Source organism: Charadrius vociferus, unplaced genomic scaffold (assembly GCF_000708025.1).
Source record: "Charadrius vociferus isolate BGI_N301 unplaced genomic scaffold, ASM70802v2 scaffold193, whole genome shotgun sequence".
In the NCBI taxonomy this organism is placed as follows: domain Eukaryota; kingdom Metazoa; phylum Chordata; class Aves; order Charadriiformes; family Charadriidae; genus Charadrius; species Charadrius vociferus.
In genome coordinates, this window is record NW_009647588.1 from 645,825 (window position 1) to 666,011 (window position 20,187).

The window sequence follows — 20,187 nt, forward strand, 5'->3', positions numbered from 1 at the left end:
AGAATGCTGAAAGACTCTGCAAAGCAGACTGGAGTAAACCAGTGTGAATTGATTACCATACCTATCCAGAAATCAGCAAAAGCTGTCCATTGCAAAGCCCAAATTAACCGGGGGATCTGTATTTCAGCTTCCCACTAAGGATTCATGAAGGATAAGCTTGAATTCTGGGAAAAGTTCTGCTGGGCCACTTAACAAAAAACCTCACATTACTCACATAAAATGCACCCTGAAGGACTGGATTTGTACAAATCTGTCATGGTTTAAACCTGGTAGGGAGCTAAGCGCCACACAGCTGCTCGCTCACATCCCCTCCCAGTGGGATGCGGGAGAGATATATAGGAAAGGCAAAAGTGCAAAAACTCATGTGTTGAAATAAATACAGTTGAATAATTAAAAAAAAAAAAAAAAGGGGGGGGGGGGGGTGGAAGGGACAGCAAAGAGAGAAAAATTAAAAAAAAGAAAAACAAGTGATGCAAAAAAATCCCAATTGCACATCACCAACCCAGATGCCCGGCTGGTCCCTGAGCAATGGCAGCCCCAGCCAACCTCAACTGTCTGCCCCGCAATGTTATTGCTGAGTACGATGTCATATGTATGGAATATCCCTTTGATCAGTTGGGGTCAGCTGTCCCGGCTGTGTCCTCTCCCAGCTTATTGTGCTCCTCCAGTCTACTCAATGATGGGACAGTGTGAGAATGAAAAAGCCTTGACACTGTATAAGCCCTGCTCAGCAATAATGAAAACATCCCTGTGTTATCAACGCTGTTTTCATCACAAATTGAAAACATAGCCTCATACATGCTACTATGAAGAAATTTAACTGTATCCCAGTCAAAACCAGTACAAAATCTAAAAACACTGACACAGTACTTCAGCGCTTGTCAGAAAGTAAGCACCTTGTTCGGTTACTTAGACAATTTTGTAGCTTTGCATGATGGCAAGAACAGAGGGATAAAGAGAAGAGGAACTCATGGAAGACACAGACAAAGGCCATGCAAACTTGGGAAAGTCTGGGCAAAACAGAACACTTGCTTAGGGCAACTTAGGCTACTCAAAGGACAGCAAATTAGGGGAACCATGAACAAACAGAGCAAGAGGTGCATTCTTGCAGTGGTCACATTTGATCCAAAAGGCAAAACCAAACCAGAAAAGACTGAGCTGTAGTAAAACAACTCCCAGCCTATGTATTTTAAAACTCCAAACATTGATGGGCTAATATTTACTTCAGTGATTACCTGTGCAAACAGTTGTGCTCTGAATTTACTGAGACTCTGGTATTATAGCTTGCCATAGAGCAACTGCATTAAAGAGTGATAATGGGTAGGCTGAACTCCGACTCCAACAGACCTTGATTTATACTGATCTATACCTGAAAACAATTCAATGATTAAATACACACTGGAAATTTGGGGGAGGGGGTAAATAAATATTAAATATTGAGCTAGAAATTGTCAATTACTTTACAATATTCAACATGACCAGCTGGACTGAAATATATTAGGCTATTGTGATGATAATTTTTACATGGAAATTTAAGTCCACAAAGAAAATAATCATTCAGCTAGGATGACACGTATCAGCATGCTGAGACCACTGCAGAAGTGCCCCGTGACTATTCATTATATATAAAGTTTCATCGGACATTTGCATAAACCTTCATAAGGGTCTAACCTTGTTATTACAAGTTCTCACCTTTCTCCTGCACTTCCACTTAGCTATTTCAAATGCAGAGGCAGGAAAGAAGAGATCTTTTTTAACATGCAGAAAGCAGCAGAAGAACCTACAAACGCTAATGAAAGCTTTGGCCTGAATTCCCAGTTTTCACATCGTCTTATGATAGCTTTCTCTCTCAAGCGTGGCTCTTCTCTGGCAAGGGAAGAATGAAGAGGATTGATCAGTGGATATTTATGAAGTGCTTTGAAGAAATTTTTCCCAATATCCAATCTAAACCTCCCCCAGCATAACTTCATTTCAGAAGAGATTGAGCCCAAAGAGTGGAAAAAAAAATCATCCTGCTATTTTCAAAATAGTTAATGTCCATCCGTTTAAATACTATAGGCTGCTTTTATATAATTTTATTTAAAAATGAAGTAGAGATTGAAAACAAATCAAGGCATCTTTGTGTCTCTTTATCATGTCCCTCTATGAACTTATCAATAAATATGGATAAGTTTTTGTTCTTCTTTCTTCCAGAATTACTGTGCCATTACAAGCTAGATAACTTTCACCGAAAAGGAAACGGCTTCAAGGGCCAGGTGCTATTTCAAAGCACAATATCCTTTTTTTGGGCCTTTGGGTTGGGGATAGAGTCCCATAAGAGTTCCAGCACTGTGTGGGTTTCATCTGATCAAGTTTAACTGTCGAGTAAGTAGATCGCTAAATCTGATATCCTGTGTAGTCAGTGAAAAAGAACAGGCCTGGAGAAAATTAGACCAGAAAAGTAAAATAAGTCTGATAAATCACATTCTAAGAGTGCATCTTTCCTTCCACTGATCATAAAAGAACTTTAACTCCCCCTATTAGGCCCCAAGTAGACTTCTACACTACAATTGCTTAAAATTAAGTGAGATGACACTACTTTGTGTTGAGTTTTTCAATTCTTTGTAAAGATTTTTTTTTTTACAATGAGGGTGGTGAGGCACTGGAACAGGTTGCCCAGAGAAGCTGTGGATGCCCCATCATTGGAAGTGCTCAAGGTCAGGTTGGATCGGGCTTTGATTAACCTGATGGTTGATCATGGCAGGGGGTTTGGACTAGATTAACCTCAGAGGTCCCTTCCAACCCAAACCATTCTATGATTCTACGAAATTCACTCTTGCTGGTGCACCTTCCTGTCTTCTTTCCTTCCCCCAGTCTTTACCCCTGTCTTTCAAAGCCCTGGGATCCTCTGTCTTTGCTGCTCTTTTCCTACATGTGGGCTATCACCTTTCCTTCAGAGAACTTACTCATCTGGGCTACAGTCCACACTTCACCTTTAATACTGGAAAACCTCAACAGCTAAATGCACTTTACATGTTGGAGCCAGGAGATCCTCCATGCTGGTTGTAAGACTTCTAGGTGCTAAAGAAACAACCCTGCATTGCTGGCTTTGTTTTTTTCTTGACTAAAGAATCCCATAGAAGTGAAAGGAGTTTCACTTCAACTATAGCTAATATTAAGCCCAGAGCTGGCTCTGGGCATTGACAAGCTACAAAAATTTTATGGTTTTCCCTCCTCTATTCTTGAAAAATTGTCTTATCCTCTGTGAATGTGAGAGCTTCACTTAAGGATTTAAGCACTGCCCACACAGGTATATCAAGCCAAGAGGAGCTTGTGCGGTTTGAAGGGAAATCCTTGCAGCAATACTGCTAATGTGCTTAAATGTATTTTAAAAGGTTTTATGTGAAAGGATGATACCTTAGAATTCCAAAGGTTAACACAGAAGCAAAGATGCTAACTGTGCAGTTATTTTGCTATTTGCTACGAGAGTCATTCTTAAGATATATTTCTCTATAAAAAAATAAAAAAAATCTGAAAATAAGTCCATGTTGATTGCTATAGTTTGATGAAGTCCAACCACTTAGATATTATTTATATTATAATGACAATGAAGATTTTTTGCAATTTAGTCTACACAATTAGAGTGGATTTATAATATTGAGAGTCACTATAAAGGCAACATCCCATTAAAAAAGAATAAAAGATGAAAAAGAGGGGGAGGCTATTCTGGGAACCTTAAAATGAATGCTTAGTTAATCCGTTACTGTCAATGTTTCCCACAATGGTCTGCCAGCATAAGGAAGATAAAAACCTGTGTCTCATCATTTCACAGGAATGATGTCTCCCAGATTTTTCTGAGGCTCCATAGAAGCTCTCTGCCATACCGTGCAAGGAGCAAGTTGCATGGACCTAATCCAACTCCATGTACAATCCAACCCCAATTCTGAAGTCAGCCTCTGAGCCATGGAAGAACACTGGATGTATAGGAACATGGAAACCTTTAGGTACGTTTATCCATTAGTCAGAGCACTCATAGCAGTATAGAATGTGAAAGTGAACATACTGAAAGGCCCAACTAACTTCTTCAGTGATACAAAAGAGATCTTTTCACATTTCCCTTTTCTCACTACGATGCAGAAAGAAGGCTGGGAATGCTGTCTAATGTACAAGGCAAGGTAACAAACCACCAATTTGAATGTACAAACAGCTTCCTGGTATGTTGTCAGACTCAGTATAATCAGGATTGAAAAAGTTGGTGCATGAGACCTTGAAATAAGCACACTTCTTTGTACAGACCGTGTACATATATACACACACATCTATTAGGTTTGTATATATGTATAAACTAACCCCTCTCTTAATATTTTTCAAAATTTTCCATTGGCAGACTCCTGAATGTTTTCTAGAAGAGAAGCAGATCCTCATACAGCACACTGAAGATTGCTGATGATTAGAGATTGCTTTTCTTTCTTGTTTTTCGTATACTCCCTAGAAGTCCCTGCCTGTGGCTCAAAACAACTGCAGTGTATAACAGCTTAACCTGCATGCCCCCTTATATTTAAAATTCTGTAAACAATTTACCAAGGAAGAAGTAGGCTGTGATATGTAAGCGTAGCTGGCACTAAGACGTTGAGGCAAAGGAGTGATAAATACTGCCCAAACAAGAAGTAGGAACCAAAAGTCCTTGATTCCTGACAGAATTTATTTGTTAACTGAATAAACCTGGCTCTTAGCTTTAAACTGTTGATTTATAAAAGGGAAAAAAAGAGAAAATAGTATCTACGTGTTTAATTCAAGTACTGATATAATATGTTTAAAGAATTTGACAATATTGAACCACACCATGTAACTGTTTCTATATAATTTCTGCCCCTTTGAGGGGCAGATGATTTTTAGGTGCAATTACCTTCCTATTACAGGCGATCTTAATCTCACCCTTTTGTTTATTCCTTCTTTCTCCTTTCTATTTTGAAAACATGCCTACATTATCAAAACAGCCTTATCCTTTAGCAGCGTTTACCAGTTTGCTAGCAACTCTTTTCTTGAACTTATTCTGTGTAAGTTTTCCACTTTTCTTCTTTTGAAAATAAACTAGTTTGACATTTTGCATGTACAAATATTTCCCTGCGGTTGTGAGGTTTTTTGTTTTCATTTTTTAACTCTCTTATTTCAGAAATCTCCACTATCTTGGTCTCGATTTACTGATGAGAGTCTTGACACCTGAAATCACCTTTGTGATTTTTTTTTATAGTTTTTGTCTCAAGGGGTATAAATATATATAGAGAGGGCTGGTTACTTATGTTTTTAAACAAATTATGCTTGCATTAAAAAATTTTCTGCCTTCCAAACAAAAATAATTGTGAAGAATTATGCACTTTCTCTTTTTTGAAAAAAACTGCTGTGACATTGAAAATTTATCAAAATGGTATGAAAATGTATAGAAAGTTATTGAAATTTGTGACTTTAAATCTGATAACTTTTTGATAAATATTTTAATTACAAATTGGAAAAAAAGTCTAAAAAAGTGAAAAATGGGTTCTTTTCCGAACCCTTAAAAACAATTTGGACATCTTTGTATGAATAAATTTTTAAATGTTTCAAACAACTGTAACCATATAATAATTAGGACTGTATATAGTGCTGCAAATGGACATTTGTAAAGCATGAATAGAGCATTACAGAGGAGCCTAAGAAAACATTCTTATATTTTTTTAAGCTTTCCACAATCCTTACGACTCTATGTCTCCAGCCTACTTTCATCTGATTGGGGTTTTTTAGGGGTATTACTGGTTAGATTTTTAATTTCATAACAGAGTAATGAATTTAAAAAAACTAAAAAAATTTGTTGGGGTAAATGTACTTAGATACAAGTGTAAAAGTAAAAATTGTACTTCTAAGATTATAACAAGCACAATAAGGATCCTCTATAAATGTAAACAGAAGAAATGTTACCAGATGCCACTGATATTTTACAAGTAATCCTACAGATTCCTCTTGGTTTGGCAGCTTCTCACTAGAACCAAATTCTTCCCAGCTTAAAGTTTGGTTTTTTTTTTAAAGACATATATCAAGATTTCTTCATTCTATGTTAAATACTTCACTCCTTTCCATTATCTGAATGTACATATGTTACAAATTATTACCAGTAATGGCACCATCCAAATATTTTCTTTCAACAAATGGAAATATTGAAATTTTCATAAATGTTTTTCAGACTTCTCAGTTCACCACAAAGGCAGTTTTAACCTGAGTTCATATATGCTTGTTTCCTCTTGTGTTAACTACCCCAAAAGTGTTGCAAATGTGTAAGTTTGTTAATACATAAATAGGCATTAAATCAAGGACAGCCAAGTTCCTGGGTTAATATTCAGGACAAATGGGAATCATATTGGTCCAATCACATTTAGAGAATTAGCCTTCTTATTCTGATTGTGTACTTCAGAAGTGGATCATGTCTTTATGTGGACAAAGAACATAGAAACTGAAAAGGAATATTTATTTCTTCCAAAAGCACCAATATTTGGAAGCTTGAATGCCTTAAAGCCATAGCACTTTATTCTCTGAAACAGAAATGGAAATGGAGTGTTTGAAAGTCCCACCTGATCTCATTTCTAACACTGCACTCTTCTGGCTAAGGGATACTCCTCCACTTGATGTAAAGGTTTGCCTCTGTTGTCCCGTACTTCAGGCACTATTTGAAGTAGTTGAGTCCTGCCACGAGGAAAAATTTCTCCAGGAAAAGTTCAGAGTCCAGTACGGCGATGTGGGCAGCCCGGCCTATCAACGTGTTGGCGGTGTTTGGCAGAGCATGGAACACGTTGTGTCTGATCAAGGTGCAGTCCTTCGCCCCGATCAAAGGCTGAAGCAGGTTGTTAATCATTTCTGCATAAACAGGACCTGCAAAAGACTTTAGATGTTACACCTACATGCCAAAGCTGCCAGATCCCCTCTTTCCTTCCAGTAGCATTTAATCACAGTTGCAATGAGAAGCAAAATGGAAACAAGGCCAAAATGGAAGACATATCAGTCTATTTCAAAGATTTGCCAAGTGCTAGGATGCTCTTAATCTAATGGAGGCACTGGCCATCTGAAGAGGTCTGCTGAAGCTGCTAGCATGAAGACTGGGACACTCCTCAGCACTTTGTCCCATTTCCTCTGTGGTGGAAGGAAATGTACTTGTTTTCTTCAAAGGACTCATGCTGCCTGCGAATTCAAGTGCAAAAGGGTCTGGCAAGACATAGAGGTCCATTCGGGTTTCTCTGGGGAATCTAATGCAGGAAGAACATCATGCAGATAGTTGAGGAGTTGATAGGGCAAAAACAATGGCTTAGGAAACTTGTACTCATAAGTGATCTACATTGAATGTAGATCCGGCTTCTGCTAGGTCAAACATCTCCCTGAGGAACAACACTGGAAGAATGAGTTAGAAAAGTACCTTTTAATTTGCACCTGAGGTAGGATGGAAAGAGTTGTAGAGCTGTAATTTAAGTAAGACATGTAAAGGCAACCATGTTTACTATTGGGCCTGGATGTCTCTTTCTATTTCCAAAGAGTACCTCCATTTCTAGGCAATCACATGTGTGAAATGGGTCCGAAATTACACTGAACATTATTTCTGGAAGTGGTATCAAACTGAAGCCATTAAACGTTTTATAAATGAGGGAGACAGCTAATAACAAAGGCCATACTTGGGACAATACACAGCCTGAGCTCAACAGGAGGGCTAGGCCTCTGACAGCATGAGTCCTGATGTGCTTTACAGATTTTATTACAAACCAATATGATTTTAGATCTGTCCCTTAAATTACCTGGCAATCATCCAAACACTACTGAAAACAAAGAGAACCCACCCTGACTTTGGATGTGCTGAGAGAGATTTCATTATGTGAAACAAAGGTGAGACAACCCTAATAAATCAGTAGACTACAGAAAAAATATTTTCAAGAGCTAGTTCTATTATCATCACTTTTAAAAAAAATAAATTAGAGGGAAGGGAAAGAAGCAGTAAGAAACCTTTGATTATGACCTGATTGAAATTTGTTTTCATCAGACAAAGAGCTTCTTAAAAAGCTTCTTTTATTGATTTCAGTAATTTCCTGTAGGAAGAGAACACTTTCTTCCTTATCAAATAAACATTTGAGTTTTCATCATGCTGATGAAAACCCCTTGCAATACAATGACCTCAGTTACACAAAAACACAGTTCCTCAACAGCTTTTTAAATACAGAATAGATCTTAAACATACCTGTGTGTCTGTCCTTAAGTGCATTTTTGCACATTTCTATTCTTGCTGAATGAAAGGGTACATATCTGTCTTGGGGTGAGGCCACCAACACAACATTTTTAAAGTACTGAAGACCTGTGGCAAATACATTAAATACCGTTATCACAATGATGCACAGTGATGAAAATACATATGGTGGCAGCATGACTACTTCATCTTCAAACACATTTGAAAATCTACAGTTCAAAATAGATGGTTATACTTAAAACATACAGCACAAGCTCAGAATGATTCATAATAGCTTAAACCCATTTCTGCTGCTTCTGAGAACTATTTGTTACTTATTGACACTCATACAGGTTAATTGTATGTCAACAGAAAAAGTAAGAACTTCCTCTGTTCGAAAAGTTGTTTGATTAAAACCTTAATCTTGCAAGTATTAGTGCCTCTAAACATTGGAAACACATGTACAGCCCCACTATAGTCAATGAGCAGTTTTGGATAAATAAATGTTCACAGGAATGGGGATTACATTTAAAAATAACATATTACTATAATTTTCAAACAAAATAGAGAGAGGGAAGAAAATCACAGAATCACAGAATCACAGCTATGATGTTGTGCTATTACATCAGTGTTGAGGGAGCCTTGGGATCCAGTCCCTGCATTCAGCAGTCCCTTGATAAACACACACTGCTGGTACATGGACTGGAAACCAGGAATCCTCCCTCTTCCCTGGATGCAATGGGGCCACTGATGGACTGTGGAAACAGGGTCCTGCTGTCTGCCATGTTTGTGGTCTCTTGAGCCCTCCATCACCCACATTCAGCAGAAAAGTAGGAAAATGAGCACAGATGATCTAGTCTACTAGTCCAGAGAGTATCCCGAACACAGAAGAGCTGTGGGTTTGACCTTCATCTTTCCCTCCCCCTTATGGGAAAGGGGCCCAGAACCAAGTCCTTTGATTCCCAGATTTTCATAGAAAAGGTTGACATCGTCACCACAAATTGTCCTACTGGCTGCCTTTACTAAGCCTGGCTGAAGCTGTCTATCATTTTCTTTTTGTGCAATCAAACCAGCTGAGGTTGTGACTTCAGTCTGAGATACAAGGTAAGAGAAGCCACAGTGAGCCTGACCATATTTACAATCTTATGTGAAGATGTTCAATAGGGAATAATGTTTATTTTTTCTTTCAAGACAAGCACAAGGAACATCTGAAGAAATTGAAATGTAGCAGGGACTTCTACTTTAAGAAGAAATTCAGAAATTGATGGAAGCTTAAAGAGTTGTCTCAATGACTTTGGGAGCAGGGTGCTAGAGTAGGGGCACCTCTATTTTGACTCAGTAACCCAGCTCGCATGTTCACATCTGGACCTAGCTACTTCAGGTTCTTCAGCTAAGCTGATTCTGACTTTACAGACAACCGTCTCCACATTTAAATTTCTGCTTTCTGCTTTTGCAAGGACAACACCTTCATTTATATCTCATTAGATCTCCAGTCTACCAAGCTAACAAACAATGAATCGCTTTGATTCACAACACATGCTTGGAAATTCCTTGCTTGGGAAGTTATGATGTGACCGTCCTGTGTAGACCAAATTTTTTTTTAACATAACAGTAGTAAAGCAGATGTCAACTGTACTCCATAGAAATTAAAGCCAGGGAATCAAAGTTAAAATTCAAACATGGAAATTCATGAAATGTCAAGATACAGCAGCTTCCTTTCATTGATTATGTCATTTAGTGTGTTCATAAAATTGTGAAACAGCAATATGTCTGTGAGACTAAGACTTAAGAAGTTATATTTATCTTAACACAGCCTTTGTTTCCTATTAGCAATGTACCTAAGTATGAGAAAAGAATTAAATATCAAGCAGTGACCTTGTGACTACACAATTGGCACCAGTTTGCTATCACACAATATTAAAAATAACTCCTAAAAGAAAACATTTGTTTGAACTGAAGGAACTGCTTGCTTTCTTTTCTTAAGAAAAGCCTGATTTATTTCATTTATTCAAGTCAGTCCGAGGAAGGGGTAAAGATTTCTATTTAGACATCATTTTTCCAGTGTGAGGCCATACATCTCTCTTTGTAGTACAAAGGTGTCACAATAGACATGAATAAAATTTGCTCTTCATCTCACAGAGTCATATTTCCTAGAGACAAGAGATGTTAAACTTAAAAATAATAATAAAAAGGAAAAATGGTTTTCATCTAGTAGTATAAATTAAGCAATGGTGGCCTGTCAAGAATGATATTTCTTGCTTGTAGAATATAAACTTAGGTGCATGTTTACTACAGCACGGAGGTCATATTTGGTGCTAACAGTTTGGCAAATATATTCACTGATAACTAGCACAGAAAAAATGCATAGATAAAATAGATATCAGATTTTAGACAGAGCAGCCCTTCTCAAAAGCAAGAACGTTTAAAGAAAGATCATTCAAAGAATGCAGGTTTCCTTTCCTCCCTGGAGGACATGGCAATCCATCACAATCCTTTGGAATAGCCCTTGACATTTACACAGCCACATCAGGCCCTACTCACCCGTTTTTTGGCTGAGCTGGTAGAGGAAACACTTGCGCAGATCTGCATTGTCCCTGAAGGTCAGCTGCAAAAGTGACCCTGACTTTTTCAACTTCTGCATGAGCCACAGACCTGGAATGAAAATCGATGTTTATTTCTATCCTGTTTGCTAATTATCAACCATGGGGATTAAAGACGTGTGCCTAGAGTAAGGGCAGTACTGTAACTCAATGTACGTTTTTTGCTTCCTCTTGTATTATTAATCAACAGGGAGAAAAGTCTAAGGGTCTCACTTGATTATCCATGTCATGGTAGCATACTTAGGAAGGCTGAACTATGGGACATTCTATTCTCATAGCGCTATAAGTGTCTTCTTCAGCCTTGGAGATGCCTCTCTCTGTTGGCAGTATAGAGTGTGGAAGAATACAGTGGAAGCAAGGTCAGCTCTCACTGCTGCACACCCTTGGGTTTTCCAGAGACCACTGTGCTGGACCTTGTAGAAAATACTGAAACCCCCTCTCATTGCAATTTTTTCTGTACTGGTTTGAAGTCTTCAGCAAATATTTTCCACAACTTCAGCGCACAAGTCATATTGTTACAATTTATTGCTACCTCCACACGTTGCCTTCTCATGCACTCTGTCATGGGCTGCAGCTACTCATAGCTTTCCCATTAACTCTTACCTGTACTAACCAAAGTACTGTTGTTGTAAAGGGTTCCCAGGTGAGGCCCAGAGAGGGACAGGAAGGTGTGTAACTTGTTGAGGTAATAGCGAAACCTGGGGCGGGTTAGTACAGATCGAATAATGACGTTACCAAGGGAATGTCCAATAAAACTGTTGAGAAAAAAAGAATTACATTAACACAAAAATAATCTGTATTTTGTTTAAATCAAACATAAGGGTGACATAAATTGGTCTTCAGGGGACTCTATCAGGGCTCTCAGTAACCACATATAGTTACCATTTCACATTTTCTTCACCCTAGTAGATACTCTTCCATCTATAACAATGTAAAGATTCATCTCACTGTTTCAATGGCTTTTGACACAGGGCACTTTTGGAAAAGCTCATTTCACTGAATGTTGCTCATGTAACTCATACTGTTACAGACTATTAACTATCAGAAAGCTTACCTTATTCGGGATATGGAGAGGTTATACAATTGGATATGCTGAATAATTTCATCCAATAATCGGTCAGTCATTGTATCAAAATCAGCAAAAGTATCAGTCTGGTGAAAAATTGAATGAGTTGGTGAATTAAAATATATTACATTTATTGCAGACTGATGTTAATTTCAGAGCAAAATGCAAGGAGAAATGTAATAACCAGTACAAATTTTCTTTATACATGCTCAAGCAGGAAGTGGGGATGATTTTTCTCAGTCTCCGGGTCCTTTAAAAATTAAGTTCTCCTTTGAAAATGAAGTCATGAAGTTTCAGTTTATTAGCAAATAGCTTCCAACTCATATTGCAAACTTACTCAAGACAAGTTGTTTTCTTTCTTACATAGCATCAACGGTAACAACATACCATGGGTCAGTACGGGTGCCATAGCAAGCATTACATGTGGAAATTCAGTCTTCAGTGAACCAGTAGGTAAGGTAAGGCAAAATTCTTTCACTCTATATTGTGCCTTTTAGCTTCAAGAACACAACTGAGAATTCAAGTTAGAATGAGAGTAATGCTACACTTTGTAGGGCATGGAAACAGAGCCCTCTAGAAGGCAATTCATATTTCAAGGGGATTAAGTTACCACCTGTGGTTGCTCCTCTTTCTCTACCGACTGTGCCTCTAACTTCAGCACATGTCATGACAGGATAAACCCGGACCTACAGTTTATTAATAATAAGATTAGTAATAGGCCGAATGATTCCAGTACCATAAGTATGATGTTAAAGCAGTCTGACTTGACACTGGTGAGAACTGCTAATGCTCAGCCACTTTAGACACCATACTCTGCACATGAGGAAAAAGCTTTTGGCATTTAGGATTTAACATATTACTACAATAAAATAGTTTACAGCATTATAGACTGACATTCATCTTACGCTGATGCTACAGATGCAATCACAAAATTATTTGGCCATCTTAATGAAATGCTGTGTGTTTATTATTCAACAGTGATCAGGAAGAGAATGCATGCTAGAGAGAGACAAACAATTCATTGCTTGCAACAGTACTTCCAGTTGTGATACAATAAAACAAATAATATATTGTCCAGTCTATGCGATTGCAAACAGATCTTATTCAGAACTGTGTCATTTGGCAATCCAATAGGACTCTAAATCAAATTTGTAACTAATGAGATGCCACAAAAACAATCATCAAGTGTTGGAACAGCTATTCAAAGCAAACATATCAGTAATTAATGCTTTTGTGACACAATTCATCTTGCTAATTGCAGCTCTTGCAAAGGAAAACATGAGCATATTCACTTTCCAATATGGCCTTAAAATAAATGTTCTCATAAACTGCAAACAGTCCACTAACCTCCTGCTTGTTGGTTTTGTCTTTGTTGATAATTAATGATTTCCTATTAGGCTCATTATCCCAAATCTTTCAGGTTGTTTAAAAGTAGAAGAATACCAGCCCAAACATTAATCATAAACAAAACACATCAAGTGTCATATTTCACCTCGTTATATCTCCATCCTTTAGTATCATCTCAGCCTGATTAAGCTGTCAGATGTATCACAAATGAATGCCTAAAAAGAGATTTGCGTTTTCCTCTATAAGGCAAACTCCAGGTAAACAACTGATTTGTTGGGTAATTTTCAGTGTGGTTCTCAGAGGAGGAAAAAATGGGTGTCAGGATGCTTTACCACATCCAAACATTCATCAAACCCCATGGGTCCTTTTTCCAGTGCCACGGGAACTTCCTCACCTTACTAAACTGTAAGAGCACTCAAAGTTCCCATTATGGGCTCTGGATAGCATTAAATAGAGATGTTGTAAGATGTTTGATCATCTGAAAACGCGAGAAGAGATTTTGATGCAAGTCTGAAGTGGCCTCATTATTTTCATCTTGCTCACGTTCACTGTGCAGGTCTGCTGCTGACAGAGATGTGCACGGGAAGGTGGCAAGTTCACAGACTAACACCAACTGTCCACTTCAAAATATAAAAGCTGTTGAACAAAGAAGGTTGGAAAGTTTTTACTCAAGTTTCTCAGCTGCTCATAAATCAGAATAATGTTTCTGACTACGCACTGGAAATCCTTATCTTGTGTATAAAGTCAGGCTTCTGTCCCATAAATATGGCTTCACTGCAGAGAAAAACACAGAACTCATTTCTGTTTCTCTGCCTAGACTAGCAGTGAATTTTTCTGGAAGACGTTTCTTTATCATTCAAGGAAATAAATCTCACAAACAGGAGAAGCAATGGCTGATGCAGCAAAGGAAGCTGACAACACCTGCTGGATATTCTACACTCTCCAGAGAATTTCGCATCACTAAACTTTCTGCTTTCTGTTGGTGTTGTGTTGCCTGGCATCCATCAGGCATAGGCACCAGGCCGCTAAGTTTGCAAACTGACAGGTTAAATCAATTTTCTTTTTTTACAGTCTGGTCCTATAAGTGCTAATGTCACTGCCTTTGACATTAATGCTAGGACTATTTTCTGGTGTCCTTGAACACCCTATCAAACTAGACAGGAAGAGGAACAGGCCTTTGCACTAAATACTACATAAAATTCCCTGAATTCCCCAGTGCTTTTGCTTCATTCAGCTAGTGAAAAGGCTTTGCTGAAGGCCCTGTTTCAGCAATGTCAACAGCTTGTAGTAGGTCTAAAGGAAGACATAAATTAGTTCTGTACTACCTGATTTCTTTCAGACATTAGGAAGTCCAGTTTTCCACCAGGGAGTCCCAGTTCTATGAAAGTCTTTACCAGCCGCAGATCTGCACTGTTACCTAGAAATAAATGGGACTTTATAAGATGTAATTCAACAGAAAAAGAACTAATATAGAGTCAATTTAATACATTCATCTTCCTATAAACCTTGACACCAGGGAGCTCTTGCTAAGCGCTTCTTAAGACAGCTCACCACACCATAGGATCATTCATGGAAACAGCAGGAGGACAAGAATAACCACAGCCTGCACAAGGTGGGGCTGGACCTGCCCCCTCGCTGCTGGGGACTGCATAAAGAGTGGGGAAGAAAGAGCAAAGATCAGGCCCAGAATAACTCTGTCTCCTATCTGCTGAACAGCAGAGGTAAGACAAAAAGACAACAAGCTGAAGTCTGTCCTTCCACCTTCACAGCTGGTGAGGTTCCCAGGGGACACTGCAGCCCTGCCAGGGACCTCAGCACATGTGCTGAGGTATAGGGTTGTACCTTCAGGTGTAGAGTAGCCTGCCTCTGGGTATTCACAATGAGAGATGGTGCTGGAATACTGTCAGATTCCTAATATTTTAGGAGTGTCCTGGTTTGAGGGCAAACCACCACAGGGAAGTGCCCCATTCCATACTAGGAATTTCCAAAGTCTTCTGAAATATTTTGATGGAAAAGGTGGAACCTCCATCTTGTGAGAAGGACATTACTGCCAGTGAGATATTGAATGGAAAATGGTCCTTGCTTAAGCAAGCGTTTGTTTTCCACCTTTCTTAGAATGCCTGACATTTCAGTCTCCACCCTGTATTCTCTGTGGTTTCAAGATTAATGGCTACACCTTTGCCGTTGATATCAATAATTTGTCAAGAGAAGTTTCAAGTTTAACATATCTGTTTTCTGCTAGAAAGCATATACGTAAAAAATTCCAGGCCATGCTGGAATTCACTCTGCAGTGAATAATGATTTTTATTCTCTCACTTTCTAAAACCAGCCACTATCTACCCTATAACAGTGGGGGCAGACAGTTTAAATGTTTTCATCCTGGTGACATACTGCAAAACAACCAAGTATCTGTGGAAAGACAAGAAGAGTTACTGTAATACACTCCTCCTATACACAGAAGGGCTGATGCACCTTGGTGTAAATTCAGTTTAAGCAACAACAAAAAAAGTTGAAGTACCCGTTTCTTAGAGCAAATATTTCATATTCCCCTAGGTCTTTTATTACAATGGACTGAATAACATAATAAGGACTAAACACTTAGGTAAGATAAACACTTTCCTTAGAGTCTTCATTCTTTCATACTTGCTGAACATCTGCTCTTTTTTTTGTTTACACCAAAATGACCTGCAAACAGCAATTCATCCTGGCCTTACCATCTAGTCCATGGACACAGACAACCAGGTGAATTCCATCTTCCAAATTTTCTTCCTCTTCCTCTGGTGGAAAATATGGGATATCAGAAGCTAGTACAGATAAGTCACTGTACAGAAATCCTTCAATCTTCATTTCTTTTTTAAATTTTTCTTTGGCCTGATAAAAACTGGAGAATACATTAATTAATCACAATAGAACTGGGTGTTCAACAACAAATCTTCAAACTAGAAATGAGGAGGCTGGTATTGGCAAGAAGTTATGTTTGCAACTTTCAAATAGAGACCTAGATACTATTCCTTATCTATTCTGATTGAAAGAAATCAGGATGCAGGGAAGAAAATATGTTTCCGAGTGATTTGGCTACATGCAGGTAACAGCTAAAGTCCATTAGCACCTCACACCTGCCAAAGGAATGAAGGATTTACCAAAAAATAATCTTCTGGTGGCCCATAACAATGAGACTAAGATACAGAATTAGCAATTTTACATCTGAACTATGTCATCAGCCTTAAAGATACTGAAATGCAAAATGTATCATTTTGCTATCATCAGATGCATTTATAGGCAGGTAGAAAGTGTTCTCCCCATTCCTCAGACTGTGGAGTTAAAGGATGCACCTCATATGGTAGCTATTTGGGGGTTTGTTTGGTTTAGGGTTCTTTTGAAAACATTTAGTAGATAAGAGGAAGAACAACTCAGTGCTGAAAGAATTTAGCTAGCCCCTTTCCTGCTCAGAGCCTAAAATTTGACACAGGAATTCACCCTGGAGCATTCTGCTGGCTGAAGATGCCAAACTCTTTAGCGGCCTGACTCAGCAAAACTTATTCAGAGCTTTTAGAAATTAATAAACAGAACATAAGCGTAGAATTAGGTAGAAAAGTGGGATGGACCATGTTAGGAGACACAAACCTTTAAAGCTTGGGGATAGCTTAAGGCCACAACCTAATGGTGAACAATTACTTACATCAGTCCTACTGACTTTAAAGGGACACAAGAATGAAAAATCTAGTGTTTGGTCCATGGACCTGGAGGCCCTGGATTCGTGTGCACGAATACATGCTTACATATTTTGTTTCACAAAAAAAGGAACAGATTTTGTGCTTAAGCAGGACTTACAGCAGGGTCTATAAAACAAACCTCAAAATGTTTTCAAAAAATTAAAATAAAGCCTTGGGCCACACATGAATGAATACGCAGAGAGCCAACATTTTGGGCGGCTGAGTGTGTTGAGAAATTCCCATGCTACTGTTTTCCCTCGGCACAACAGAGACACCAAAATATAACAGAAGTACACATGTGCTAGTGTGCCATTCTGTGAAATGGGCCACTGTGATGTCAAGGCCATGATGTGGCAATTTTGCCATGGGCATTGAAACAAGACACAAAAAAAAAGCTTCTTCCCCAGCTACCCAGGATGCCAGTTGTCCCATTATCCAGTTTGAGAAACTGAAGCTGAAACCCTACCAGATAATCTGTGCTCCTGTTTCACAGTTTAGATAATGAGTGCAATTTTTGAAGCAGAAGAGGAGAAAAAGCTATGGCATTGCCATAGTGAACTGGGATCCATATCCAAGTCTGGGTAACCTTGACTTCATGGAGGGATGGATCTTAAATATTATTTAGACACCTAAATCTTACTGATTTTCATGAGCATTAAGGACCTAATGACTTTGATTATCTCCGTCTCTCTGTGTTTTTGTCCTTCCTATTTATTTAGATTATTTACTTTGTGAAAACCATTTCTCTATTTGGATTATTTATTTTGGATGTCTCTGAATGCAAGATTGCCCTGTAGTTACTGCATTAGGGCCCTGAACTTTGTTAGGTTCTCTTGGCATTTCAGTAACATTAATGAAGGAAGTAATTAGACATTCTTACTTCAGCATCCTTTCATTGGTCTCTTCATCTACTTCATTTGAATTAGAAGAGACAACTCCAAAAGAGCCCAGGGGCTGGCGCGTGATGGGGAACGCAGCCTGCTTTGCAGAGAAGCCAACCATAGCAGGGGTCTCTTTGAGCACAGAAGAAAAGGGAAGACACGTGGCTGTGCAAGAGACGGACAGGTTAACCACATCAACAGCCTTCCTGCTTTCCAGGGCTACTCCCTCTGTTGTAACTGAATGAAACCCGGTGCCATTAGCTACAAGTTTATGCTCTTCGCTGTTGGATTCTTGAGGATATTCAGCCTGGTAGGATCCTGCAGCAGGGTCTGCCGAGGCAGGTGAGTCGTTGAGCTCAATTTCTTGTAACCCTTGTATTTCTGAATGCACTGTCGGGTTCTCATCAGCAAGAGAGCTACCACACTCTCCTTGCATTGAGTCAAATTCGGTTGAGGTCTCTGAAGGAGCTGGAACAGGATAACAAAAATCTGGTACCAGCTTTATGCTTTGAGAGAAACTCTCCTCGTCTGAAGTTCTGCTGTTGGAGAAAAAGCCTTGTTGTATTTTTAAACTGTCCGGCTTAAGTTTATCCTTTGGATCCTCGATGCATGTATCAAACTTATCTATATTTCTGTCCAAATAATTACAAGCCCTTAATGTTTTTAAGCTGTGCTCACCATTGCTCTCCAGTGACTGGCATTCAAAGACGGTATCTCTGAGCTGCTTTGGACAAACGGGTGGTCTTGCACTTTCCAAACTACAGTAAGTGTCTGGAAAATCTTCCCTCTCCTCCTCCCCTTGTAACTCAATGTTACTGTTACTGTGTTTGACAGATGGTTTGGGATGTCCTCTTGGTTCTAGTTGCCCGCTTTCAGTGGTGATTTGACACCCTGAAAAGTCCACGACTGATTGCCCATCTTCACCCTCTCTTTCCGTGAAAGTTTTTAAGTTTCCTCTTGAATCTCCTGAGGATGCTTCACTGTGTTTGGATATATCCACCTCCTCCGCAGGCTCTTCTGGGCTACTGATCTGAGGAGCTGAGACAGATTTGGTCAGCTTGGTAAGCTCCACTTCTCTCTCATCTTCCTCAAACGGCAAAGAGCTAATGGATGTGAGCGATGCTTGGATCCCACTGGGCAAGCTGGTATTGCTTTCTGTGTGGCCACCCTCCAGGGAATTTCGGTGGATGGCGTGCCTTCGTACTAAATGGTGCAGGATCTCTCGATCGCTGGGCAGCTCTAGTGCCCGGCTACGAGCATCAGACCACGCCACTGAACTTGGTTCGCTTTCAATGCCTGAATCGGATATTATAGAGGAGGATCTTTTTATAACCCCTGACATCAGGGTAAATTCTTCACACTCCTCACTTCGTTGCTCCTTTGTGAACAATTTCACTTCAAAGCTGTGTGTGGGCCAAGTTTTCAAAACAGGGAGCAGAGCCTTGGTGTCTGGATCTCCTGTTTTTTCAAGACTGGTTAATTCATTCAGCACAAGCTCAGATGAAGTGAGATTATTCTCTGGATGACTAGATTCGTCTGTTGTATGTATTTCAGTCCTGTCTTCCAAGCCATCAGTTCCACATGCTCCACACTCATACTGAGCACTGACAATTAATGTAGGCTCACTGTTGTGGGAATCCTTATTGCTAGGTTTCATATCTTTATAGGTAACATCCACCACAAGTCTATTGTCTTTTAATAAAACTTCCTCGGATGTTTTAAAGTCTTCTGATGTGCATTCTGTATTGCCTGGCTCTGAGTCAGAAGTAGTTTCCTTACTTGAAACAAAAATACTTCCAGGTTTTCTTTGGCCTTCTTTGTTCACTGTACATACCTGAGATGTGGACTGCTGGTTTAAACCTTTAGCAGTATAAGCACCACCTTCAGTACCACTGTATATGCAGGATGGATTCCCATTTATCCTGTCCGTGTGAATTATCAGAGTACTTTTCCCAAAGTCTCCTTTCATTACTGCAGTGGCATCATTTGATGTAAAATCTTCGTTGCCATCTATTACACTGGTTTGGGTGTTTGCAGGAACCTCAAAATCTGGAAAAACTTCCAAATTCTGATCTGAAAGAAAGAAAAAAAGAAGTGGTACCTGCAAGAACACAACAAATTACCCCAAGGTGACGTGGAACTCTGAAATGTGATTGTAAGGCCTAAAAACCTAGGTATATTTATATTATATAGATAGATTAGAGGAATATTACAAATGCAAATGCAGAGTGCATTTAACTAGAATTATACTTACTAAATAGTTATAGTTAGACCAAAGAAGACAATACCAATAAAACATACTTTCCTCAGTATAATTGCATCTAAACTTCTAGTTCCCACGGCACAGGTAAGTGAAACAGAGCTGACACTT

General features: G+C 39.0%; 1 protein-coding gene across 1 annotated transcript in view; it reads right to left on the reverse strand.

Annotated features, from left to right (window-relative positions):
* Positions 1 to 6,670: 6,670 nt before the first annotated feature.
* The window catches only part of FAM135B (family with sequence similarity 135, member B), a gene marked incomplete at its 5' end in the record, with an annotated part of 57,721 nt that continues 44,204 nt past the window's right edge, over positions 6,671 to 20,187 (reverse strand). The window contains 8 exons of the mRNA XM_009880979.1: positions 6,671 to 6,876; positions 8,225 to 8,338; positions 10,751 to 10,861; positions 11,413 to 11,564; positions 11,864 to 11,961; positions 14,548 to 14,639; positions 15,937 to 16,103; positions 17,816 to 19,889. Coding sequence (XP_009879281.1) covers positions 6,671 to 6,876; positions 8,225 to 8,338; positions 10,751 to 10,861; positions 11,413 to 11,564; positions 11,864 to 11,961; positions 14,548 to 14,639; positions 15,937 to 16,103; positions 17,816 to 19,889 — 3,014 coding nt within the window. The remainder of the gene's footprint in view (positions 6,877 to 8,224; positions 8,339 to 10,750; positions 10,862 to 11,412; positions 11,565 to 11,863; positions 11,962 to 14,547; positions 14,640 to 15,936; positions 16,104 to 17,815; positions 19,890 to 20,187) is intronic.